This window comes from Molothrus aeneus, chromosome 3, assembly GCF_037042795.1.
Source record: "Molothrus aeneus isolate 106 chromosome 3, BPBGC_Maene_1.0, whole genome shotgun sequence".
Taxonomy (NCBI): Eukaryota; Metazoa; Chordata; class Aves; order Passeriformes; family Icteridae; genus Molothrus; species Molothrus aeneus.
Window position 1 is genome coordinate 92128225 of NC_089648.1, and position 23011 is coordinate 92151235.

Here is a 23011-nt window from a genome sequence, read left to right on the forward strand (position 1 = left end):
AGTTGAGATGTCTTGTGCAGCACAGCAAGGAAGTGGTTTGGTAACCTAAGTCATGCCAGTGACTCGTGTTGCTTAACAACAGAGTGCAGATTAAATTTTGAGACTGGAATTTTTCTACTGCTCTTACCTTCTGTTTTGGAAATACTTTTTATGTTGGGTTTGAGAAGAGAGAGGAAGTCATTAAGCTGTATTTCTTCAGTCTGGAAAAAAAGGAATACATGAAGATGAGTAATGGACAGTTGTGAGTGTGTTGAAGAGGGAATGTAATAAGGAATTGCTTGTGGGCCCTTATGGTTCTAGAAGGTATCAAATTGAAGTATCAGTTTTCAAAGTGGAAAGAGATGGTTCTTTACAAAACATGCAACTGAATTACAAAACTCCTTGCCACAGGGTATTATGCATAATATGAAGATATTAAAAGGCATCACTGTGTGCTTTTTCTTCTTTTAGGTCTTTGTTTAAGAGAGCTGTAATGTATTTGAAGTAATTGATGCTTTTTAATCCAAACTAAAACTTGATAAAAATGTCTAAATTAGAAACAAGTATGTCTTTTAGGCCTGGAGTATAATTGTGTGCCATTTGTAATACCAAAAACAGTTGGACACACAGATGAGTCTTAATTTCCTGAATTGAACAGTGTACTACTAGTTTAGGGAAATTGTTAGTTAGGGGAAGTTTTACTTAATGTGCTAAGCTATAAACCTTCCTAACTGTGCTTATCATGATTATTCCAGTAAACCAAAATAAATTTTACTGGGAAACTTGCAATCCAGTGTAATTTTCCACAAGAAGGCTGCATTGCGTGGCCAGTGCAGCTCAGCAATGGATGTATATTGTCAGAGCAGTTTTCAATGAGGTGATTGCACTTCATAGACACTTGGATGTGGTTCTCCTTCCAGAGCTGCAGAAGCGTGGCAGGTTCCCTCTACATCCATTCAGTTATGTGCTGGGGCAAACAAGTACCAGCAAAATAAGAGCATCAAGAGAAAGAAAGATGCCTGTTAATTTTTGTCATAAGGCATTTTTGCCAGAATGTCATTTTTGAAGTTAAATTAAAAAAATATGATGTGTAGGCCGTCTGGAAGAGAGTATCACTGGTAAGATGGGAGGTTTATCCTTCCATTTATCTATGTAGTAAAAAATACAGGCTTTCTTCTGTTCAATATTTCGGAAGAGGAGGAAAGCTGGCAGGGACAATAAGATCTTACCATGGTTGTTCAGCCTCTGAGCTTGCTGCCCTGTGTCTTGTTCTAGTACAACTCCCACCCCCGAAAGGAGAAATTGGAGCTTTCAAACAAGACTTAGAGTTCTGAGTAGTTCAGGGGAAAGATGCTGTAACTTGTTTAAGTCAGAACTTGAATTCATGATCCTCCTGAGCTTGACTGCAGCCTGCTCTACAAGGATGCAATTTCTATCAGTGATGAAAATGTGTTACTAAATTATCCAATCTTCAAATGGGGATGGGTGGTAAAGTCTTGAAATTTTAGCTACTTTAAAGAAAAAAAAAATCAATATATCCCATGCCTGCTTTTTGTACTGAACACTCCTCGAATCACCTGGTGCCCCTGGTGAGGGGCAACTTCATGATGATCATGTGGTTGATTGATTGTCATTTCAAGATGATTGTCAGTGCCATTAGTACTTTGCTCAACTTTTTCATGGAATACGGGAACGGCAGAGTTGGTATTGTGTTCAGTGTGCTCTCAAAAATAATCAGTGTACTTTCTGTGGTTTTTCCTTATCTTTGCAAATGTTTATTTTGTTTCATTCTCAGATTGCAAAAATCTTGTAACTCAGCTTTGCCAACAACTCTGCTGCAGTTAATATTATTTAATTAACAGTATGTCTGAAATTAGTTGGTCTCCTATTTTTTGATAGCCTTGTTAATTGAGGCATGTTCTATGTTTGGGTCAGACATATAGCTCAGTCTGGAGATGTTAGTGACAGCTTTGTTTTGATGAACTGCAAAAGGACATATTGTAATAGATTTACTGTCACAGGATGAGAGAGACATTGGTGCAGCTGACCACAAAATTCTCAGTTTGTTCAAAGGAAAGTGAGCAACCGTGTTGACATGATTCTGTGATTAGTGTGGATGCATGCTCTTTAGTGTTACAGGGGCACCTGTGTGCTCCTCTTTCCTTGAAGAGATTTATGACCAGGAAGCTATCATGTCTGTCTAAAAGCAGTGACATTCCAGGTAGATTAATTCAGTTTCCAAACAGAGGAAGACTGGTTGTTGCTGCAGGCAAGGAATTCACAGAATGTAGCCCCAACAAGATGGTAAAACAATTGAAAATTTAGGCAATCAAGTCTTACCTTGGGTTTAGTCTTTTACTATTCTAGGTGGTGATAGTAAACACAGGAGTTGAATCCTGCATCAGTTTGCAGAAGGGAGGAGTGAGAAAGTCTGCCTCATCAGAAACTAAATAATCATGTGCTTCATTCAAGTTTAAGGGAGAATTATTATAACTGGTCAGTGCATCACGGTTAAATGAGTCGCACTGTGAAATATTTGCCTATATATCCTTTCAGAGGAAGACACTGAGTTTCATTTTTCTTGTGCCACCTGTTTGCATCACAAGTTTGCAGTGTTAGTGACAGACCATATGAGCAAGGCAGCAGAACCGTCTCACAGATTTGAATAGAGGAGCTTGGTGTACTGCTTTTCTTCTTATCTATTTATTTTCCCATAATTTTAAAAAGATGGAAAAAAATCTCAGGAAAAACACGTGCTGATTTTGACATTCCTGTTTTGGACAGGACACTGATTTCTCAATTGTCATCAGCATCATGTGATATTTCCCATCTGCTTTATGTCATGGTTTGATGCTGGCACAATGCCAGTGCTGCCATGAAAATACACCCTCCCTGGTGTCTGCTGTGAGATGTGACCAGGAATAAGCAAAGCAGGTCCCCACTTAGAAATAAAGAAAAGAAAACTTTATTAACTACACTACAACTATACGTAAAAAGGAACACACAGGAAAAATGAAAACCTTCCATAAACATTTCCTCCTCCCCCCACCAAATTTCCAATCCATCCCTCAGATCACCAACCCTCAGTCCATCACCATCCTTTAGATAATCAATTCTCAGTTCATCAAGAGGAGAGGAGTCCTTCTTGTGCCATAGGCTTCCCCTGGAAACACAGTTGAAACCTCGTGTGTTTCCATGTCACTCGTGGCACCGCCTGGAGAACATCTGCCATCGTGACCTCTTCCTTTCCTGTCCAGTGCTCTCACCACTGCACATGGACCAGAGCTGCTTCTAGGGTTGTCCTTTTAAGGATGCTTTGTCCCGTTCCAAAAAGAGCACAGTCTCACCTTCGGGACACCTGTCCCCTCCAAATTTCACCCCCTGGGGCCCTGGGTTCTCAACACTGAACCCTCTTGGCTCTGAGCCATTGCCTCCCCCTGGATGCAGTCTCTGTGTCACAAGGAACATGGTTCTGTCCATGGCTATAACAAGCAAAGTCCAGCTAAGGCCACTCCATCGTCTCTTCCCACCTAAGATTCTTCTCTACTCTTCTGACATCCTTCACTTGCCCAGACCTTCACACTTGCACATTTCCTTCTTCCATTTCATCTCTATCTCTCTTCTAGGAAAGGTTAATGTTCTGCAAAGTTTTCATTGTCCAAAAAAGGGTTAAAAGCTCGTGCTCTGCCTGCCCGGATCTCCCACAGTGGCTGGACACCTTCTCGCTGCACCCCCCCCCTTCCCCCCCACACCCTTCTCCTTCTCAGCCGTGCTGCCGGCACATGTTAGCAAGTTTCAAGGTAGCAGTCACAGGCACAGGCTGTACTCTCTCTCTCTCTTGGGGTGGCTGCCCGATGCCTCCTGGTGCTTCTCCCACCCTTCCATCCTCGGGGCCTCTTCACCTCCCATCTCTGTCCAAGCCCCGGTCTACCTCACCCGGCCGCATGGCTTCCCCTCCCCTGCCCAGCCAGCAGCTGGGCCGGGGGACGGATCCGAACTCTTTCCCCACCGGAACCCAAGAGAGCTTCCCCTGGGAATGCTCTGCTTTTAACCCCTGTGTTCTCAGAGGTGTATCCATGTCCCCAGTGGCCACACCAGGTGCCAATATTCAAATCTGAATACCTATTGGATTGACCACAGCATATCCCAGAAAACTTACTTCCTCTCAAACCACGACACTTTATTATGCAGAGGGCACTTGATATTAAAGAGGCTGGTAATATATCACAACTCAGATATGCTGAACCTTTTTCATTAACTTGTGAATGAAGACTTAAATTACAGAGATTATATCACACATCTTCACATCTGTGAAGAAGTCTTGCTTTAGCTACTACATATGACCAGAGTTTGGCTAGTCTGCATTTTAGATTAATAAACTAATAAAACACTTAATAAATACATTGAAAATGTATTTAAAGTGAAACACTTTAATGGCCCTGGAGAGAAACAGCTTTTGTCCCCTTTCCACACTTCACAAAAATATTGATTGCCCCACTCATTTTGTAATCTGCTGTATTATAGAAGAGTGCTGTAATCTCTTGTCTCCTAATGCCTAAAATAGCACACATTGGAGAGACGCAAGTTTGAGAATTTAAATTGATTTTCTGAACTAGGATGTAAGTGCATACTTTCTCTATTTTGTAGCTGTCCTAATGCCAAAGGCAGAGTTCACAAACAACAGTGGAAGAAAATAGCAGCCTATTTATTTACATTTGTTCCAAGTTATGTAAACTGCGTATTGAATTGTTTGATAGTTCTTGTTAGTATATCAGTTAAGGAGCATTTCAACTGTTTTGTAGGAAAGATCTTTGTCTTGATTATAAAGATCTTGTATCTTGTGAAGTTTTCTTGTTACAAATCTGCACGGAGTTACCTTAAAACTCCTGCAGGAAAGGTCACAGAAACAGCCTATAGTGAATGGATAATTTGGAGAAAGAGTCCTTAACAGGTACTGCTGATGTTTATTACTTTGTGTTATGCATAAACATCACCAAGGTTTAACGCTTATTACTTTTTTTGAGATATCAATAACTGATTAGTGGAGAAAGATTTTTTTTTTTTTTTTAATGCATCTGCCTTCAGGTGAAATGAATTATACAGGACATTTTGCTTTTAAAATAGAACATTTTGGATAAGTTCTGAATATGCATTCTTTTACGTTAGAGCAAATCTTTAGTGATGACACTCGTGGGTGTAGTGCTGCTGTTCTCTCATAAGTTAATTCTTTGAGGGAAGATTGCAGATGGCATACTGTGCAAGACCACCTACTGGTTTGAGATTGCTGTAATGCATGAACAGAATTGAAATAATTATTGAAGAACTTGATCTGATTTGTTTTGGTTTTACACATCCTTAAAGTGCCAGGTTCACTGAAGCTTTAGTTTGGCTTGCACATCAGATTCTGAAATGCCTAGAGAAAAGTGAGGGCCATAAAGTAAAATCTTGTACAAACTTCAGTCTTTGTCCTGACATTTTGGGTACTGTTTGAAACTAACCTACAAGGGTATATGTCATTTGAATAAGCTCTTATATTCTAATACCATGAAAAACTCCAAATTTATTTAAATTTCTTTGATATCCTTGTCTGTATAGAGCACCTAGCTCTGTTTCTCTCTTGTCAAAGCAAGCATATGCCACAGAAGAAAACCAGGACACCCAGTGGTTTAAAATTGAACATCATGGGAAACAGGCTCAGTTCTGCCTTGCTGATAACTTCAGGAGAGTGTTTTGTATAGCAATATCAGAAGGGAATGGGATTTAAGTTACGTTACAACTCTTGTTGATGCATGGATTACTTAGTCCATCTGGATGTCTTAGTTTCCTGAAGATCAGATCATGAAGCATAGTCACACAAAATTGTTTATAAATGGGCAGCCATCTGTTCCTTTATATTTAATTTTATCCTTCTGTCCTTTATTTCTAAGATACTGACTTGTTTCTTGAAACTCTATTAGGAAATTATTTAACTGGTGTTTTTTTTGGTTTTTTTATTTGTAGTCCAAGGCCAACGAAGTTTACAGAACGTCCTCGGCCTGGAGTCCAAATGATCTGTTCTTCTTTTAGTGCTGGTAAACAACTTCTTTTTTTCTCCTCTCCTTGTATCTGTGTAGGAAGTAATTTGAAGTGTAAAATAAAGTACAGTACAGTTACTGTAGCATATTTCATTTTAATGAGATGGATTTGAGTTTAAGTGGCTGTTAAAAGACCCCAAATATTTAAAATAGAGATTCAGAATTTATGCATTAATACTTGCTGCTACAGAAATTCCTAGAAATGGTTAAACATGAAATGTTGTAAGTAAGTCTCTTGTGACTGCAAGTCTTTTCAGAACAGGATAGATATAGATAGATAGATATATACCTTTTTTGCAGAATAATTAGGAGAGTCAGCTTTGTCTGAGATGTAATATGTGGGGATTTGTACAAGAAGGGGCTGATTACAGAGTTCTCACAGTCTGGGTTTCATTGATTCTAGAGCTGGTAACTGAAGAATGCTACAGAAATAATTGCATAAAATATCAAAAAATACTGGAGCTCTAGTTCCGTTTGATTTTTTTAAGAGAGAGGCTTCTAAGGGCTTAGCTGCAAGCAAATTAGTCTGGTTAGCTAATCTTTTGGATACATCTGCTGATGCATATTTACTGACAGCAAATGTGAGGTAATTCAGCTCCAGTTAAACTTTGGAGTTTCTAAATCTTCTTTTGACTTAAAGGTCAGTTACAGACATAGTTGAAATGAGATAAAGCTATAAATTTCAGAGAATAAATTGAAATATTTGATGTTACATCCCTTTGAAAATATTGTAATAACAGTAGATTGCCCTTTTTTTAAGACTTATCTGTTTGTTTTTCTCAGGTGGAATGTTTTTGGCCACTGGGAGTACAGATCACATCATTAGGGTTTATTTCTTTGGATCAGGTCAGCCAGAGAAGATATCAGAGTTGGAGTTTCATACTGTAAATACATTTTTTAAAATTACATATGTACTTGATTAAAGTAATAATTTGGATAAAAGGGGATAACTTGGAGAAATTTGATTTCTTTTTTCTTTTTCTGCTCTTTTTTTATATAGGACAAAGTTGACAGCATTCAGTTTTCTAATAGTAGTAGCAGGTAAGCACACTATTCAGAGCTAGCTTTTTGACCTTGTGTAGACATTTTTAAATGCCAGTTTCCAGAGAGCGTTATTTAAAAAAGGGCTTTATTTTGAGTTTCATTCAGTAAAATTGTCTATAACTCTTGGAGTCTCACTGTTTCTTTTTAATGATACTCCTTAGTTTCACAGTTGTTTTCATTGTAATGATTGAAGTATTTTGAATTTGCTAAAATTATGGGTATAAAAATACTTGCAACTTCTTCCTGAGAAATATATATGTGTGTGTGTATATATATATTCACATATCAAATACATGTCCTTTTAGATATATTTTAATGTGTAAACCTTTTTTCAGTTAAGTGACTGCTGCATACAGAGAAATTATCAAACTAGGTCTAACAATCTGTTGTTTAGCTAGCCTAATGCTTTCCTTAATGTTTCACTTTAAGTTCTGAATGTTGGATATGAAGGATGCTCAAGAAAATGGTTTGGTTTATTATGAAGCATCTGACACTTTACTTATTTGATATTCTAATGTACACTTTTATCATGACACAAATAGTTGTAAACCAAGCTTCACCCACCTCTTTCTCCTCCTCCTACCCCTGGAACTCTAAAAGGGGAATGAAAAGGATGGGAGAGAAACTCAGCCTGGGAAACACTTCTTCCTATAAATATCATGATACTTACTCTGTATACAATGCTAACTTATTGGGAATAGGTTTTGTTTTAAATCATATCTGTACTTCTACTGGCAGGGTTCTCCTCTTGACCTGGTGTTATAGGGTCTGTCTCTTGGAAAGTTCATTGGGTTGTGGTGTCCCTCTGCCAGTGCAGTGTCATAACTCAGCAAGGTGCACCAAAGGTCATAGAACAGTTAGTTTGGAAGGGGCTCAGGATAGGGAAACAGATTTGACTTTTTAGAGGCCTTCAATTTTTTTACTGGTATGGGAAGTTTTTTTGACCTCAAACCATTTGTACAGCATTCTGACACTGTTTGGACTTCTTAATCGTACCTTCTGGTTTTGAATTCTAATGTCTGGGACTTCAATTTTCAGGTGTCTTTTCTGTACAGATCTGCCTTTGATCTCTGAGTAACTTTTTCCCCCTTTTGTTAGATTTGTGAGTGGAAGCCGTGATGGAACAGCACGAATCTGGCAATTTAAGCGAAGGGAATGGAAAAGCATTTTGTTAGATATGGCTACTCGCCCAGCAGGGTAAGTGATGTAAAATGTTCTGCTATCACATAGATTCTTGAGGGCCTTTGATATAATTTGCTGACTTACTAAAAAAAAATTTAAAAAGACAGTGAGAGAAAAGAAAAAGAGAAGGCTTGAATTACTATTGCTTAAATGCACAGTATGCTTATCTAGCTCTTGAAATCCAGCTAAAATAAATATTTGACTACATATTCAGCTGTGGAAATTAGCTTGTCTGATAATAGTGCCACTAGTATTTTGATTAGATTAAAACAATAAAAGATAATCAAAACCCATTGAAGGTCAGATTTATATGTTATTTTCACATAGACATTTATTTCTGGAACAAGAAAACAGACATTTATTTCTGGAACAAGAAAACCAGGGCAGGTCGGTCTCTTCTTGAGACTGCTTGCATTTTAGTATTATTTACAGATATTGTGGAACATGCATGCCCAGAAAAGCTGTATTGGGTCCTTTTCATACAACATGGCAGAGCAAAGAAATTGCTGGCTCTGTAAGGGTTTTGTGTTTGTTAAAGCAATCTGTGTTTACAAGAGTTTGTAGGTATGGGAAACTTCTGTACACTTGAACAAGCAACAAAAAATGCTTGAAGATGGATTATGACTTCCTAGGAATTGTGGCTTGCACCTTTTTATTTTGGCATGAAGATATTTTCCAGTTGACATAAATTAAGAAGATTTATAACAGGTTTAAGGAATAAACCTTTTTCCCCTTACTGAGTGCTTTGAAGGATATTTAGTAGAAAAAGAAATTATAATGGTTTCAGGAATAATGTGTGGTAAGATGCCTAAAAGACCAAGAGAGAGATGGAAGAGAAGGCTAAATAAGCAGAAATTTAGTTAGATGTTTGGATTAGACATTATTTTTTCAGTTTTGGACAGATGCAACAAAACATAAATTATCAAACTGTTGGAAAAGAGTGTATAAAATGCTGCTACTTTGATAACAGGCTGAGTTACTCTTAGTAAAAATTCTCAGTTTTAACTGATACTGGGCATTGTGGTCATAAATGCTGAATTTATCTGAGAAAATGAAGTGCTCTTTTTGTAAAACACTATAGCAGAATTCCGTTTTATCCTTTTGGTGAGAGGAATAAGTGCAGTTCCAAATTTCATCTTTTCTGCACAAGAACAGTTTTATCAAAAAAATGAAATCGCTGCACTGAAAGGAAAGAGTGAATTCAGCTTGTAAAGCCTGCTGGGTTTTGCATTGAATCTAGAAGGGAATTTGGCTATAACTACATTTTCTATTATTGAGTTTTACAATACATACTATTGTGCAATGTGTTGCTGTGCTTACTGTATGGAAGATTCTGTACTTTGTCTGCCTACTTAGTGGTCACATGCTATTGTTGCATTTGGTTGATGTTTTCATAGAAGTAAATGTGCTAGAGAATTCAAGGGTGATTAGTCTTTAAATCACACCGCCAAAATGTAATTTTTGAGTATTCTGGTATATTATATTATAGATTACTGTTCTTTGTGTTTCATGCAAGATTAAGTGCCATTATTACCAATAGTAAAGTGATGCCAGGGTAGTGGTGTAGTTCTAAATATTGCCTGAGAATTTAGATAATTTAAAGGAATAGAATACTTCTCTCCATATTAAGAACTACTTGTTACAAATATTCTTTAGGACAATTGCTGTTACTTGGTTGATTAATTTGGATTTTTGTTCTTTAGATGTCACAAAAAATACTGTAGCTATCAATTTAAGTAAATTAGGTCATGTATCAGAGGACCATATTTTCTGGAAGATCCTTTAGTCATTGTTTAAGTATCTACAATTCTTTGTGATTGTATGTGCTGCATTATAGAAAACAGCTTTAATTTCTCTGGTTTCAGAGAAATTTTTAGAATATTTCTCAGGAAATATTCTTAAAAATACAGAAGTATTTTCACTTGTTAACAGTGTTAAACTATTTTGGCAAAGTGTAGGATTACACTGAAATTTTTTACTTTTTTGTTTTAGACAAAGTTTTCAAGGAGTTGAAGACAAAATCACAAAGCTGAAAGTGACCATGGTTGCATGGGACCGCCATGACAACTCTGTTATAACTGCAGTCAATAATATGACTCTGAAAGTCTGGAATTCTTTCACTGGCCAGCTCATTCACATTCTCATGGTAAGGTGTACCATCTTGATTTATCAATCTTGAATGCCAAATTTATTTATACATTATCAACATTCCTCCTTATGGTTTTTCCTGTCTGAAAACTGCCGTGACAGATGTTTCCAGAAAACTGAAGTGTAATAGAGATGTCTATCAGCTGCTTATTAGAAAATAAAAGCTTAAAGTTGCAAGTAACCGCTGCTATACAAGATGTCTGAAACTAATTTTGGAAATTTTGTTTTGTTTTGTTTTTTTTAATGTTGTTTTGTTTTTTTAAATGAAGTTCTATCTTGAAGGAGAGAAGGAAACGGTTGGCTTTTTAATCCTTATTGCATGTGATGTTTTAAAATACTGTTAATGGGTAAATTTGCCCTCTTTAACCAGTGACACTTCTGCAATCTAATCATTCCATGAGTACAAAAATTTGTCTTCTAACTAAAATAAATCAACAGTTTTACTAATGTCTAACACTTGTTTTGTAATTGAGAAAATGGTTAACTCTAGGTAACTTGATACTCTGCTTAGACATGGAAATACTTAATGCAAATCTCCGAAATATAGCAAGATGAAAGATGTTTTTCTCTACCTTTAAGTTATATATTTCATCCTTTATGAGTTTAATTTAAATTTCTAACTGATACTCTGCTAAAAAAAAATGGAAATCTGTGGAATATTAAGACCTCAAGATACCAAGTATTGTGGACACTAATCTTTTTAAAATCCTGGTGAAAGTGTTGGGATGTACTTGTGAAGGTGACATACTTGACAAACTACTTAGGAAGGTAAAATTGCAACTGGAAAGAAAAGAGTGTAATCCACTACTACGAAAAATAATGTGTGGTTGAAGTAGTTTTCTGCTGGGTATTTCATAGGTTAATGTGGCAACTGCTAGTGTTACCATGTTGAGTCCTTGGGTAATATTTGAGACAATACTCTTTTTCATTCTGCTGTGTCTTTGTTTTCAGGGACATGAAGATGAAGTGTTTGTGCTTGAACCTCACCCATTTGATCCAAGAGTTCTCTTCTCTGCTGGACATGATGGAAATGTCATAGTTTGGGATTTGGCAAGAGGGGTCAAAATCCGGTCTTACTTCAACATGGTAATTATTGTGCTTTATACAGATATGCCAAAGCAATCATTTTAAACCTTCTGCTTTTAGTACATTTTTATGTAGGCCATCTTGAAGTATGATTTATGTATAGAGCAAGATCCTGCATCTGGTGAAGTCACGAGAAATTCCTTTTCAGTTCAGTGGGGCAAAGAGTAAATCTGTAAAATGTTAAAAATTGTTTCTTTGGCTGTATTTCATAGTGTTTTATTTTTGTATGCTTGATCCACACAAAATTGGAATGTTAGTTACATTGTCAGAGATCATGTGTAAGAGACAGGGTGACAAAGACCCTCCTTTTGTGCTTTTTTCCTGCCTGGGAGCCAAGGTGGAACTTGGTTTATTTTTGCATTACTAATTCTTAATCTGGCTAAAGCTGTTCAGGAATCTCCTGATCTCATACAAGGTTGTTGTAAGTTGCCTTGGTCTGTTGGTTGGAATACTGTCAGTCTTTCTGTGTAGACTCCCCCACAGGCAGGTTTCAAATTTGGTCTGTTCTGCACTAGACTGATTCTCCTGCAAGATGAATGCAATAGGTGTTTTCATCTGTTTCTTGACATTAAGTGGGTCTTTCTACATACCTTTTTCCTCAAAAAGGTGATGATGTGTTGTGCAATTCAGACTTTGCCTCATGGACAAAATTGCAAAAGCCTTTGTAGGATATCCACAATAATTTGGAATGCTTGAGAATAGGCAGATGGGCTTCAGCTGTAGTGGAATGGCAGTTGTGGAGAACAGCATAAAGAAAATCATCTGAAGAAGAGACCTATGATAGATATATTCACAAAAAGATAAGGGACATTTAGAAATGAACTCAAGCCAGGAAGGTCACTGAACCTAAAGAAAGGTTTTGAGATATGCATTACAGTTGGGTTCATAAGGTCTCAGAGAAAATTCAGCCAGTCTTAATCAGAGAGTGCAACCTAGATTCCTTCAGTAATGGCCTGGGTTGAGGAGTGTTCTCTCTGCAGTGATTTCTGTAACTGAGCTTATGAAGGATCAAAGACAATCATATTGGAGCTATGAGCATGCATCTTCATTACTTGGTGCTATTCACTGTTGCCAGTTGAGGTGTATGTTATCATTTCATGGTTAGCTTGCATTTCCAGTTCTACTTACAATGGATATACGATAGATTCTTCTGACCTAAACTCCGTGAAAGCTGAGCTGATCTGCTCTTTTTAAACCAAGTCCATTTAAGAGCTATCAGAGTCTAAATTACTGGTGCCTGTGATATTAAGCAGCCCCCAAAACACTGAAATATTTGTGTCAAGAATGCCATGCAACATAAGCACCTAAAAAGGTAGTAGTCACATACATTTTAATATCTTTGGAGTTAAAAAAATTTGTAGACAATCAGAAGATCTCAGCAGCTACTAATCTGTGTTTTATGCTAGAAACTAATATGAGAAAGTCTGCCTGCTGTGTGAGGTGAGGGGAATTGTAAACCTGACAATCAGTTCATCTCAAACCAAGGAATTGGACTGTATGAGCCAGGTATGCAAGAGAGGCATCTCTCTATGGACTTAATATTTCACCACTGTGTTCGATGCTTTAAAAGACATGGGTGGAAATTACAGGTTTTCTTAGGTGATGGGTGGCAGGCAGAGGACATTGTGCAGTCACCTCTGCAGAGCTGCAAAATTAAAGTGCTCTGGTTTGCAACAGTGAGGTAAATGAATTCATACAGAGCTGCCAGTCCTCTGTTTCCTAAATGGCAAATGAAAAATCTCTCATTGTCATTGCCTGATCTGTGGTACCAGAAGTAGCACTTAATGATTTTCTCATAATAAAAGTTCCTTAAAAAATGTTGCAGAACTTGGGGGAGTCGGTTGAATTAACAAAATCATAGATGACTGTTAGCTTAATGTTGGTCCAGTCCATCTATCCTGGATTAATTGCTTTGTACATCTGAAGCCTTGTGGCAAAACCCTAAAGTAGAGTTGGGTTTTTTAAAATTACTTTCCACCCTGCCCCAAATGCCTTCCTTGTCAACATGAAAGAACTTAAACAAACAAACAAACAAAATCCCCCAAAAATTGAAAAAAAAAAGCAAAACAAAAAATCAAAAAGGAAACAAAACACCAAGGGATGCAAGCAGTGTCAATCTTAATTCTTTTATCCAGTCAGTGAATGTGAAAGTGCAAAGAAAATCATAGTAACCAAATATACTGTTTGTTTTGTATTTAACTTAAACTTTGATTCCTCCATTTATTTGTTCCTTGCTGGTTGCAATTTGGTCCCACTAGGTGACTCTGGTGGTCCTGCAGAACATCCTTTCCCAGGTTTTTAAACTGAAGATTTGCTATTTAATTAATTGTCATAATTGTGGTTAATTTGAAGCATCTTTGGTCTGTTTGAAGCATCTTTGGTCTCTTTGCCAGATTTTGGTCTTTATCATTAACAGTCACCCCATACTGTCACATGGGGTACTCTCAGTAAGTATATATATGCTTTATATATTTCATGTTTTCACCTGTAGTCTTCATTTCATTTGGTCTAGTTGTGTAAATATTGCATAACTTGGTGTTGGAGTCCATGGACATTCAGAACTGGTTTAATTCAGTGGCTTGAGTCCCCTACACTCAGGGGTGTTTTCAATATGCCAGAGAGTGCAATTTGTCATAGAAATATCAAGAGTGTGAGATGGTTAAAGCGTTTTAGGCAATTTTGACATTTAGCAAGATGATGAGATGGTTTTAAATTGCATATGTAAATACAGGTGTTTGGTTTTTGGCCTATGTCATATTCACACCAGGCCTGACTTAATACAGCTGCTAATGAAGAATGTGCTCTTGGTGCAATATTAGGGCAGTTTTATCTGCAGTATTTCCCAGGTACAAAGAAGCATTCTGAAGAAACAGGGTAATAATTCTTAAGTGATTCCTTTAGCCAACTGTTTCAGAGTTTATGTATTTCACAAAAACAGTGCTGTTGCTACACAAGAGCAGTGCAGACTCTTGTAAATGTTTAAATTGTAGTTTATTTTGCTGAAGAATGTATGAGCTGTAGGTGTCTTCGTGGATGATCAAGGGGAAAAAATACACTAAATGGTAGGCTGTCTGGTGAAAGCAGCTGCATGATAATGTACATAAAGATATCTTTGAAATGCAGTCCCTTACTCAAAGCTGCAGTGAGGCATCTGGATCCCTTGAGTGGTAAGGCATGTTTCCAACAACTGAGGGAGATCCTTGCTTTCCTAAAGGAGCCTACAGGAGGAGCAAGTGGCACTCATTTTTTTGGATAACCTTGGCTGTTGGAGTCAGGAAATGGAAGACCTAGATTCTGTTGCATCCTCAGTAGTAAAGCACTCAATTCAACATCTGCTTACTCAGGAAAGCATCTTGGCTGTAAATGCCCTAGACAGGACTTCTTCCCAATTTTCCCAAATTATGCTACTATGGAGAGAACTGAACCTGTAGCCTGTGTATTAGGTACTGGCTAGTTTTCTTGGGTATACAAATCATTCTAGGTAAATTAGAAAGTGGTGGAAATTCTTTGCCTTCAGGCAAGCTTTGGTATTTGCAGGATTCCTGTTCCATCAGATCAAAAATAGGAAGTGTACACCACTCAGTTCTTGTCATAGCATTTATTTTCTTTCAGGTGTTCCCACTAAGTTACTTCCTAGTAGATCTGACACTGTTGGTTTGTTAGAAATTCCAGGGTTGACACTTGATGTATGCTGCAGCTTAGCCCTTAGGCTTCAGACAGAAGTCTCTCAATGCCAAGAACACATGAAGGCAAAAAACCCTACAGGGACAAAATATTTCAGATCTAAATGGAGATGTCTGGTAATGTTAGGTGGATGCAGAGGTCTTTGGTTTGGTGATTGGGTTTTTGTTGGTATTATAATTTAGACATTAAGTATTGGTGTTCCTTGAGTGTGACTCTAAATACATTTGTGGTGTTATGGTGCTGCCCTTGATTGTTACTTAGGCAGTTTCACTTAAGCACACTTTCCTCTAAGTACCTCTTGGGATGGGCTCTGTTTACTCAGACTGCTTGCAAAAAGCATTTTGTCTGGGGCATTGGAGTATAGGTTTCTCCTGATAGTTCTTGTCCCATGAGTAGGCTGCCTTGGGAAAGAATATTGAGAGAAGTTTCCTAAAAGATTTTAGGATATGTACAAGTCTGTAGTTCTGTTCTTTATCTTTTTATATTTGCTTGGGATTTGGCTTGGTTTTGTTTTGTTTTGTTGTTTTTTGTTTGGGTTTTTTTTTTGTTTTGTTTTCTTTTTTTCTTTAGGTTGTTTTTTAAAAATTTTTTTAAAGAATAATTTGGTTTATAGCATAGATTTATGAACAGTTGCAGGAACATATGGTGACTCCTACTACTTTAAAGTATGTTTTTGAAAGTATGAAGGCTGTACTACAGTAGCAAGAATGAAAGATTAGGGGAGAACATGCATTTTTAAAATTTTTGTCACTATAGAATATTGGAATTCTTACTGTGGCTTTGAATGTCATTGTTTTACCTGAATCTGATACCTGACTAGGCAGATTCTGTAGGTAGGCATTGCAATTACTGCAACAGGAAGCCTGTGTTTTGATAAAGACAAGCCTTATGATGTTTAAGAAGTCTTTGTGTAATGTAAAAATTAATCAGGTGGGAATATTGAAGCCTTTAAAGAAAAAAAAAATATTCTGGACAACAGATTTAAAAAAAAATACCCAAAGAGAACCAACCACAAGAGATCTTTCATGGCTAGGTGTTGTTCTCCTGTCTTACTTGATTGACTCTCATTGTGAGTGGCTTCTTTGAGAAGGCAGGCTCAGCTGTAGCCAGCAGTCAGCCTTCTTATGTCTGACATATGTGTGTCTTGGGTGCCTCCTGTGTGCCTGACAGCCTGTCAAGGTCAGCCTTTTGCTTATTTGTAGTCTTAATGTGTTGCCAGTTGTGAAGTGTTTGTCTGGACTGATTCTTGTGACATTACCCTAGTGCTAAGAGAGTCTTTCTGAGCAGTGTTTGTGTGAGGGTATCCTTAACACGCTCTGGGTGGTAGTTCTGGAACTGCCTTGGAACTCAGGGCTAAGATGGCCGTAGCTCTTTCATTGTACTGTGAGGAATGCTTTGAAATACCGATATGAAACGATTTTTTTTTTACAATTTGGTGTTAAATTCACAGATCCAAGTACTTCAAAATCCCCCTACCTTTGTGACTATCTGAGTTGCTGAAAGGCTAAGCCACCTTAGCCTTTGACACTTACACATCACGGTGTGTATATCTCTAACTGTTGAGAATTATACGATGAGTCTTTTTCTAAATGCCAAAGCACATTTCATGAGAGCATATAGAAATACCAAGGGTGTTTCAGAAATGCATTATAATTTGAACTCCAAACTGGTCATTTGAAGCAACCTTCTGATTCTTTTGGAGGAGAAGGAAGAAAAAGAAAAATTTTAACTGAACCTGCTCTTCACCTTTCCCATTTTCAGCTTCCTTTGAAATGACAAGTAACTCAGTTAGATTTGTGAAAGAAAAGCTTTAATCTTCCCCAGAAACACCACTGTTCTCCTCTGTGTAAATGCTTACTCTCCACTTAGTAAATGCTGCTTGCCCTGGAAACCATATTGGTAGTTCAAAACCAGCAGTGTAACTCTTAGTGCTTGAATTGGTATTTGTCATTCTTATGCCCTCTGTCCCAGCTTTATGGAAATGGTCAGGAAATTGAAATTATACAAAATAAACCTTTAAAATGGCAAGGCCTGAGGGGCAGGCTGATGTGCTTGTTGCATTGCTACTGGAGAAGATACAGGCCACAGTTCTGTTTCTTGGCTGTTTCTGAAAGACTCTGATCCTGGAGCTAAGGTATGCTCTTTCACTGAGACTTAGAAGGACAACAGTGTCTTTGGTAGCTGTAGTTGGTGTAAGGTAGGATGAGGCTTCTCATCCTAGGGTCCTAGGTCCTAGGGAAAAAAATAGTTAATTTTTTTATTTAACTGGGGCATATTTTTTTCTAAGTCTCTGTATCAGAATTCTAGCTGTTTTCTTCATTTCGAGGCAGTGCTCTATTAGAAGCTCATGATGAATGGTCCCACACTTTCATTTAAAATGCATTAGTTACATTTTATGTAAATAGACATTGTATACAGAACTAGAAAGCTTGTGACATGTGATTTACATGTGTTCTTTATAATATGTTTTGATTTTTAACAGGTTATGAAACCTAAACCTTAAATATGAACATTTTTAAAGCAAAGTAAGAATTTACACACTTTTGTGTTTACTTAAAAAAGTTTAATAGCTTGTTCAAAGATTTGGTTAGTGTGATGAGCATAGTTTCTCCTATATGTGTCAAAAACCAAATTAAAACAGATACAATGTAAGCAGCTGAATTGAAAAGTGAGTTTTCTAATGAGTTAAAGTTTTGCACTTGCAATTTCCATGTAAGTTTTGCAGCACATTATTTTGTCCAACTTCATTTATAATTGTCAGCCCAGAAGGAAATTACTTAATATTTTAGGATAAACCTGGATTTAACTCCATTAACAAAGATGTGTTTCTTTTTTGGATTTTTTTTTCTTCTTAATTAAAATCATGACAACTAAAAGAGAAATGGAGAGGAAACTTTTATTTCTGAAAGGATGAAAGAACATATTACTGGAACCTTATGTAAATAGTTACAGATCTTTTCAGCAAGATAAAGTTATATGACTTGGCATTATGTTATCACATCAAAACTTAAATGTAGTCATTCTCTTTAACAACTGTATTAATAGGGAATAGCAGCTCTAAAGTTCTTGGTACTGAAAAACTCTTTCAAGAACTTAAATATGAACTATTGTTGAACATACAGTGCAACAGGTATAAGCTACTTTATCAGACCTGGCAAACTTGGAGGGCTGATTTTTTGCTTATGTTCTTGGTTGGAGTTGGAAAAGTACTGCAGAAGTTAATAATCCTTAGGGGAAAAAACCCAAGCCAATAAAAAACCCAAACCAAATTAAAAAAAAAAGCTCAGAGCTTTGCAGCAGGGTGAAATTGTTACTGACTCTACAAACGTTTTAGCTATAGAATTATAAAATACAAACATCGCCTACTTTCAACTATAGAATTGTAAAATTTGAATGTCTTATCCTGTCTTACCAACTTGACTCATAGGTTGAGTTGGCTTCCCTAATGTAGTCTCAAATATGATGGTTCAGTGCTTCTTATCAGAAAGATGAAAATACTGAGCTGTGGCTGAGAAAGCTGGTCAGGATTTCTTAGCAAGATGTGAGGACCAGGTATTTAGCATGACTGACTTAATGTAATTGTTTTACCACAAATCCTAGAGAAAATTCCCCAAAGGGGAAAATTTACCACAGCTTGTTTATGTAGTTTTCAAACCAACATGTGTTATGGCTCTCTAAGTGCTATTTAATTTTTAGTGAAAGGGTTAAATATTGGTACGTTAAAAATCACCTAATTGTAAATTAAATTTTGAACGTCTATGCATCAATGTCAGGTACATGAAGTGAGACAGTTGTGTAAATAAACTTTACTAGAAGCTTTTGAAAAGCTATGGTGGTTATGTCTGGTTATTCCTGAAGTACTGTTTGTGAAGAACAAAAGATTTACTTTGCTGGGAGACCTCTGTGTGTTACTTGAAGATAAGACTCCAAGATCTGCTTTTTCACTTTAAGGGTTACAACATGACTATATTTCTAACAGTTACCACTGCAAAAGTTAGGTAGAAGAAAAGGTGTGTTGGAAGGATCTTGGAATGGTGCAGGACCACTCATTAAAACCTTATTTACTTTTACCTCTGCTGTAGTAGCTTTCATTTGACTGCATTCAAACTTCTTATACAGTCAGGAGTGCTTTCCTATGATTGAGAGAATATACTCACAAACTTATTTTTAGATCTCTTGATTTTCTCGCCAATCTTGAAGTTAAGACCCAAGTTCTTATGACTTTGCTATAGTAAAGAAAAATCCCTGACTTGTATTGGTCCTTAGTTTTCTTTTTCAGATTGCTTCTTTGTTGAGAAGCCTTGGGCTGAAGAAAAAAAAAGTGGATATGATAAGGTTGTTTGGAAGGCGATCTCTGAAATTCCTTTATTTTATTTGATTGTCTTTGGAAACAATTGGAGCAGTAGAATCAGCAAGCAGATACTAACCTACCTTGTAAGGTTATGCTTATCTGGTTATGTGAAGATTATAGTTGTATCTCTCTAAATGCTGCTTTTATTTAAATGATGTAGTAGTGAAACAGATTATTCTTAGATATGCTGGCATAAAATCAGGAAATGGGGTGATACATAATTTAAAAAGCAATAATTGTATTTAAAACATCAAACTTGTTTTTGAAACTGAAAATGCGTATTGCCATGCATCCAGTGAGAAAACTTTGAAGCAAGTGAGTACATTCATGCTAATTTTGTTTTGCATTCACTATGTGAAGTTACCATGGTGAATATATGCCTTTTCCTAGACAGATACAAGTAAATGTGTGTAAATGGAGATAAATTTTTAATATTATTTATATATTATGTATTTAAAAAAACCCAACCAAAACACACAAACTTAAAAATACCCTCAACCCTAAAATCATGTCACACGATGATGTTAAGGTTGAAAGTTATGGCTACACAGAAATTAAGGAATAAGATGGCTGAAGATAATGTCCAAGTGTTTTGTCCCCAAGTCTGTAGCAAACCAATTGTCTAATGTAAAGTTGTCTGGTGCTATTCCTGGTTCCAAGCATTTCTTTCCAAATTCTTAATTACTTTTCTAGGATGTATGGTAGTTGCATTGCATGATTCTTTTTTAAGCTTATACATTTTCTCCAACTTTTAAACAATGTATCTTTTGAAAAATTTTAATAGAAACACTTTCTTAGCTTTTGAGAGCTTTGGATATGTTTTATATTTATTTGGGGTTATTAGCAGAAGCAGTGACAGAAGTCATCATGTACAGAACTTGGTCATAAAAAGGTCAAGTTGAAGCAGCTGCAAGAATTTTCCTGATTTCTACAATGGAAATTGTGGAGGGTGTAATTTTGATCCTATTAATGGATGGTCTGCAGTACAGTTGAAGAATCAGACTGTCTTGATGCAGTAATGTGTTGGTTGTCTACTTGCTCAGTCTCTCTGCCCTCTTTACCCATTTTATGTTTTTTATATAAATCAGTCAAAAATATTAGAAAACCCATGGAGGTTGTAGTAGGAATGCATTTCTAGTTTTTGTGAATTTGGGCACACACATTTCCTGTTAATGACTGTTTTAATGTTTTAGTGCAGTTTAATCCTTGTTTTGTTTAGAATTTACTGTCAGTGTTATGGCATTAACTGATTCAGGTTAAAAGGGTTTCTTCCTGCAAGTTGTCAATCAAGCAGAGACCACTGAGTTGCAATTGGATTTTTCTGTGTGCTCTTGCTCCTTCAGAGAGCTGGTTGTTAACTGTCCTTTATTTTTAGCTTTAAGTGGATACTTCATTGCAGGCAGTTCCTATGCTATGGCTACTTATGTCTGTGTACCTTAATGTTTTTCCTGCCCCATCTTCTGAAGTCTGATCTTCCACTGATCTGTGTGATGTGGTTTCTTATTTTCTGATTCTACTTCTACTTTCAATGCGAACTGGCAAACTCTAAAGCCATGATAGCATTATCATATCACTTACAATATTGTTTTCTTTCCTTTAAACCTATCAGGCCTTTCTAGTCTTTGTTAGCAGCTACTTGATTAATTTTAGGCTGAATGATCTGCCAAAAGATTGGAAGTCCTTGTCTAAAGAACAGTGTGAAAGATCAGGTTCCATATAGAACACCTCAGCAGAATGCTCTGTGTGTGGATTTTCTGTCACACAAGGTGATTTTTTTTGACTAATGTCTGAAAGACATGACTTTTGCTTATATGAACAATGTAACTTCCAGTGGGAACTAGAGATGTGAAAACAATATTTCTTATGTTATGGCTTTCATAAAGGCTTTCACTTTCAGTGGAATTATGTAGGATTGTATTTTTTGATCAGGTTTTGTAGTTATGTGAAATACAGAATTACCTAAGTAAGGTTATGGATGCATTATTTTGAATCAGTTTGTCTACAGTCCTTCTGTAATGGTTTGAAATTTTTGAGAGGTTCCACCTTTGAATAGCACATAAGAGCACATCCTGAGAAACCGACTCTGGAGAACAAAACCAGCATAATGCTCTAGTAGTTCAAATAGAAGAAGCCAGTACTAGGTTTGCAGGATGTATAGTAAGAAAAATATTTAACAATAACAAAAAAAAAGCTGTAAATAATTTAAATACATATATATATATATATATATATATATATATATATATATATATATATATAGCCATTATATACTTCATCCACAGGGTGGGTGACCTATCAGACCTTTTAACTGATAGATTTATTTTTCAAGACACATGCAGCATTCCTGAATAAATAACTGACTTGGCTGGTAGGAGGATAGAAACATTTTTAGTAAATATGTTACTCTGAATTTAATTATTCCTTGTCTTCTTCCTACCATTTCATCTCTTGTTACTGCTCTGGGAGCAGTGTAGAAGATCTGCTGTTTTTTTTGGGTTTTTTTTTAATTTTTAAAAAAATTTAATTAAACATTTTTATAAACTGGCTTAAAAAGTAAGTCTGCTTTCCACTCCTCCAAATGAGTAGCAACCTCCTTTAACTTTGCAGAAAGTCTGTAGATAATTTTTGGCTTATGGAAGCATGTTGTGACTGAAGATTTTTCCTGAAAGCAAAGGAGAGCACAAACCTACAAAGGAACTTCCAGATACTTGGAGGCTCGTTTGACTTGAGCAGTTATGATGTAGCTTCATCACTTATAAAACAGATTTTAATAATAGTTAGTGCTGCTTTCTTTGCTAGTTTCAGAAATTTGTTCTAGCATACCATTGTTTTTGTTAGAATCTGAATTTCAATTTTCAAGTTTGGATGTTGCTTGTAACTTATATTCATTTGTTCCTATGCATATAAGTAGAGAAGTTCTCATCCTCTTTAAGGTCTTAGTATAGTAGTTCTCTTCCTGCTGAAAATCTTTTAGTACAGTCATACAAAATAGTCCTCTCTCCTTAGTGTTCTTATAAAGAAGCTGAGCTCTTAGATTTTGTGTTATCATGATGAGTGACTCTGCAGCTGTTCCTCTTAGAATTTATTCATCTTGAACATGGGAAGGAAAAAATGTGTACTGCTTTGGAAGATTTTGTTCTTAGCATTGTCTATTTGTCTAGCACATATGCACTTTCTTTTCTGGATGCACTTCTGGTCTGGTTTAGAATTGCAGTTTTCATTTTGTTGCTGCGTTATATGTAATGTATTGCAAAGAATACACAGTGATCTTTTTCCCTGCATTTCCAATTAATTGCCTCAGTTCCTTAACATGAAGGATGGATTCTACCTCAGGCTAGTAGAGGTTTTAATTCACTGATTTTTATTTGTTTTTTTAAACTGTGCTGGTGACTCGTAGTGGAAGATTTTATAGAAATGTGTAGTGTTACTTTATGTAGACTGAGTTTCATTATTTTTTTTCTGG

At 36.4% G+C, this 23011-nt stretch overlaps 1 protein-coding gene across 1 annotated transcript in view; it reads left to right on the plus strand.

Moving 5' to 3' along the window:
- Window positions 1-23011, plus strand: part of PHIP (pleckstrin homology domain interacting protein) — a 108588-nt gene that overhangs the window by 29251 nt on the left and 56326 nt on the right. The window contains exons 10-15 of the mRNA XM_066547397.1: window positions 5980-6050; window positions 6837-6937; window positions 7054-7094; window positions 8196-8294; window positions 10272-10425; window positions 11379-11513. Of these exons, the coding sequence (XP_066403494.1) occupies window positions 5980-6050; window positions 6837-6937; window positions 7054-7094; window positions 8196-8294; window positions 10272-10425; window positions 11379-11513 (601 nt within the window). The remainder of the gene's footprint in view (window positions 1-5979; window positions 6051-6836; window positions 6938-7053; window positions 7095-8195; window positions 8295-10271; window positions 10426-11378; window positions 11514-23011) is intronic.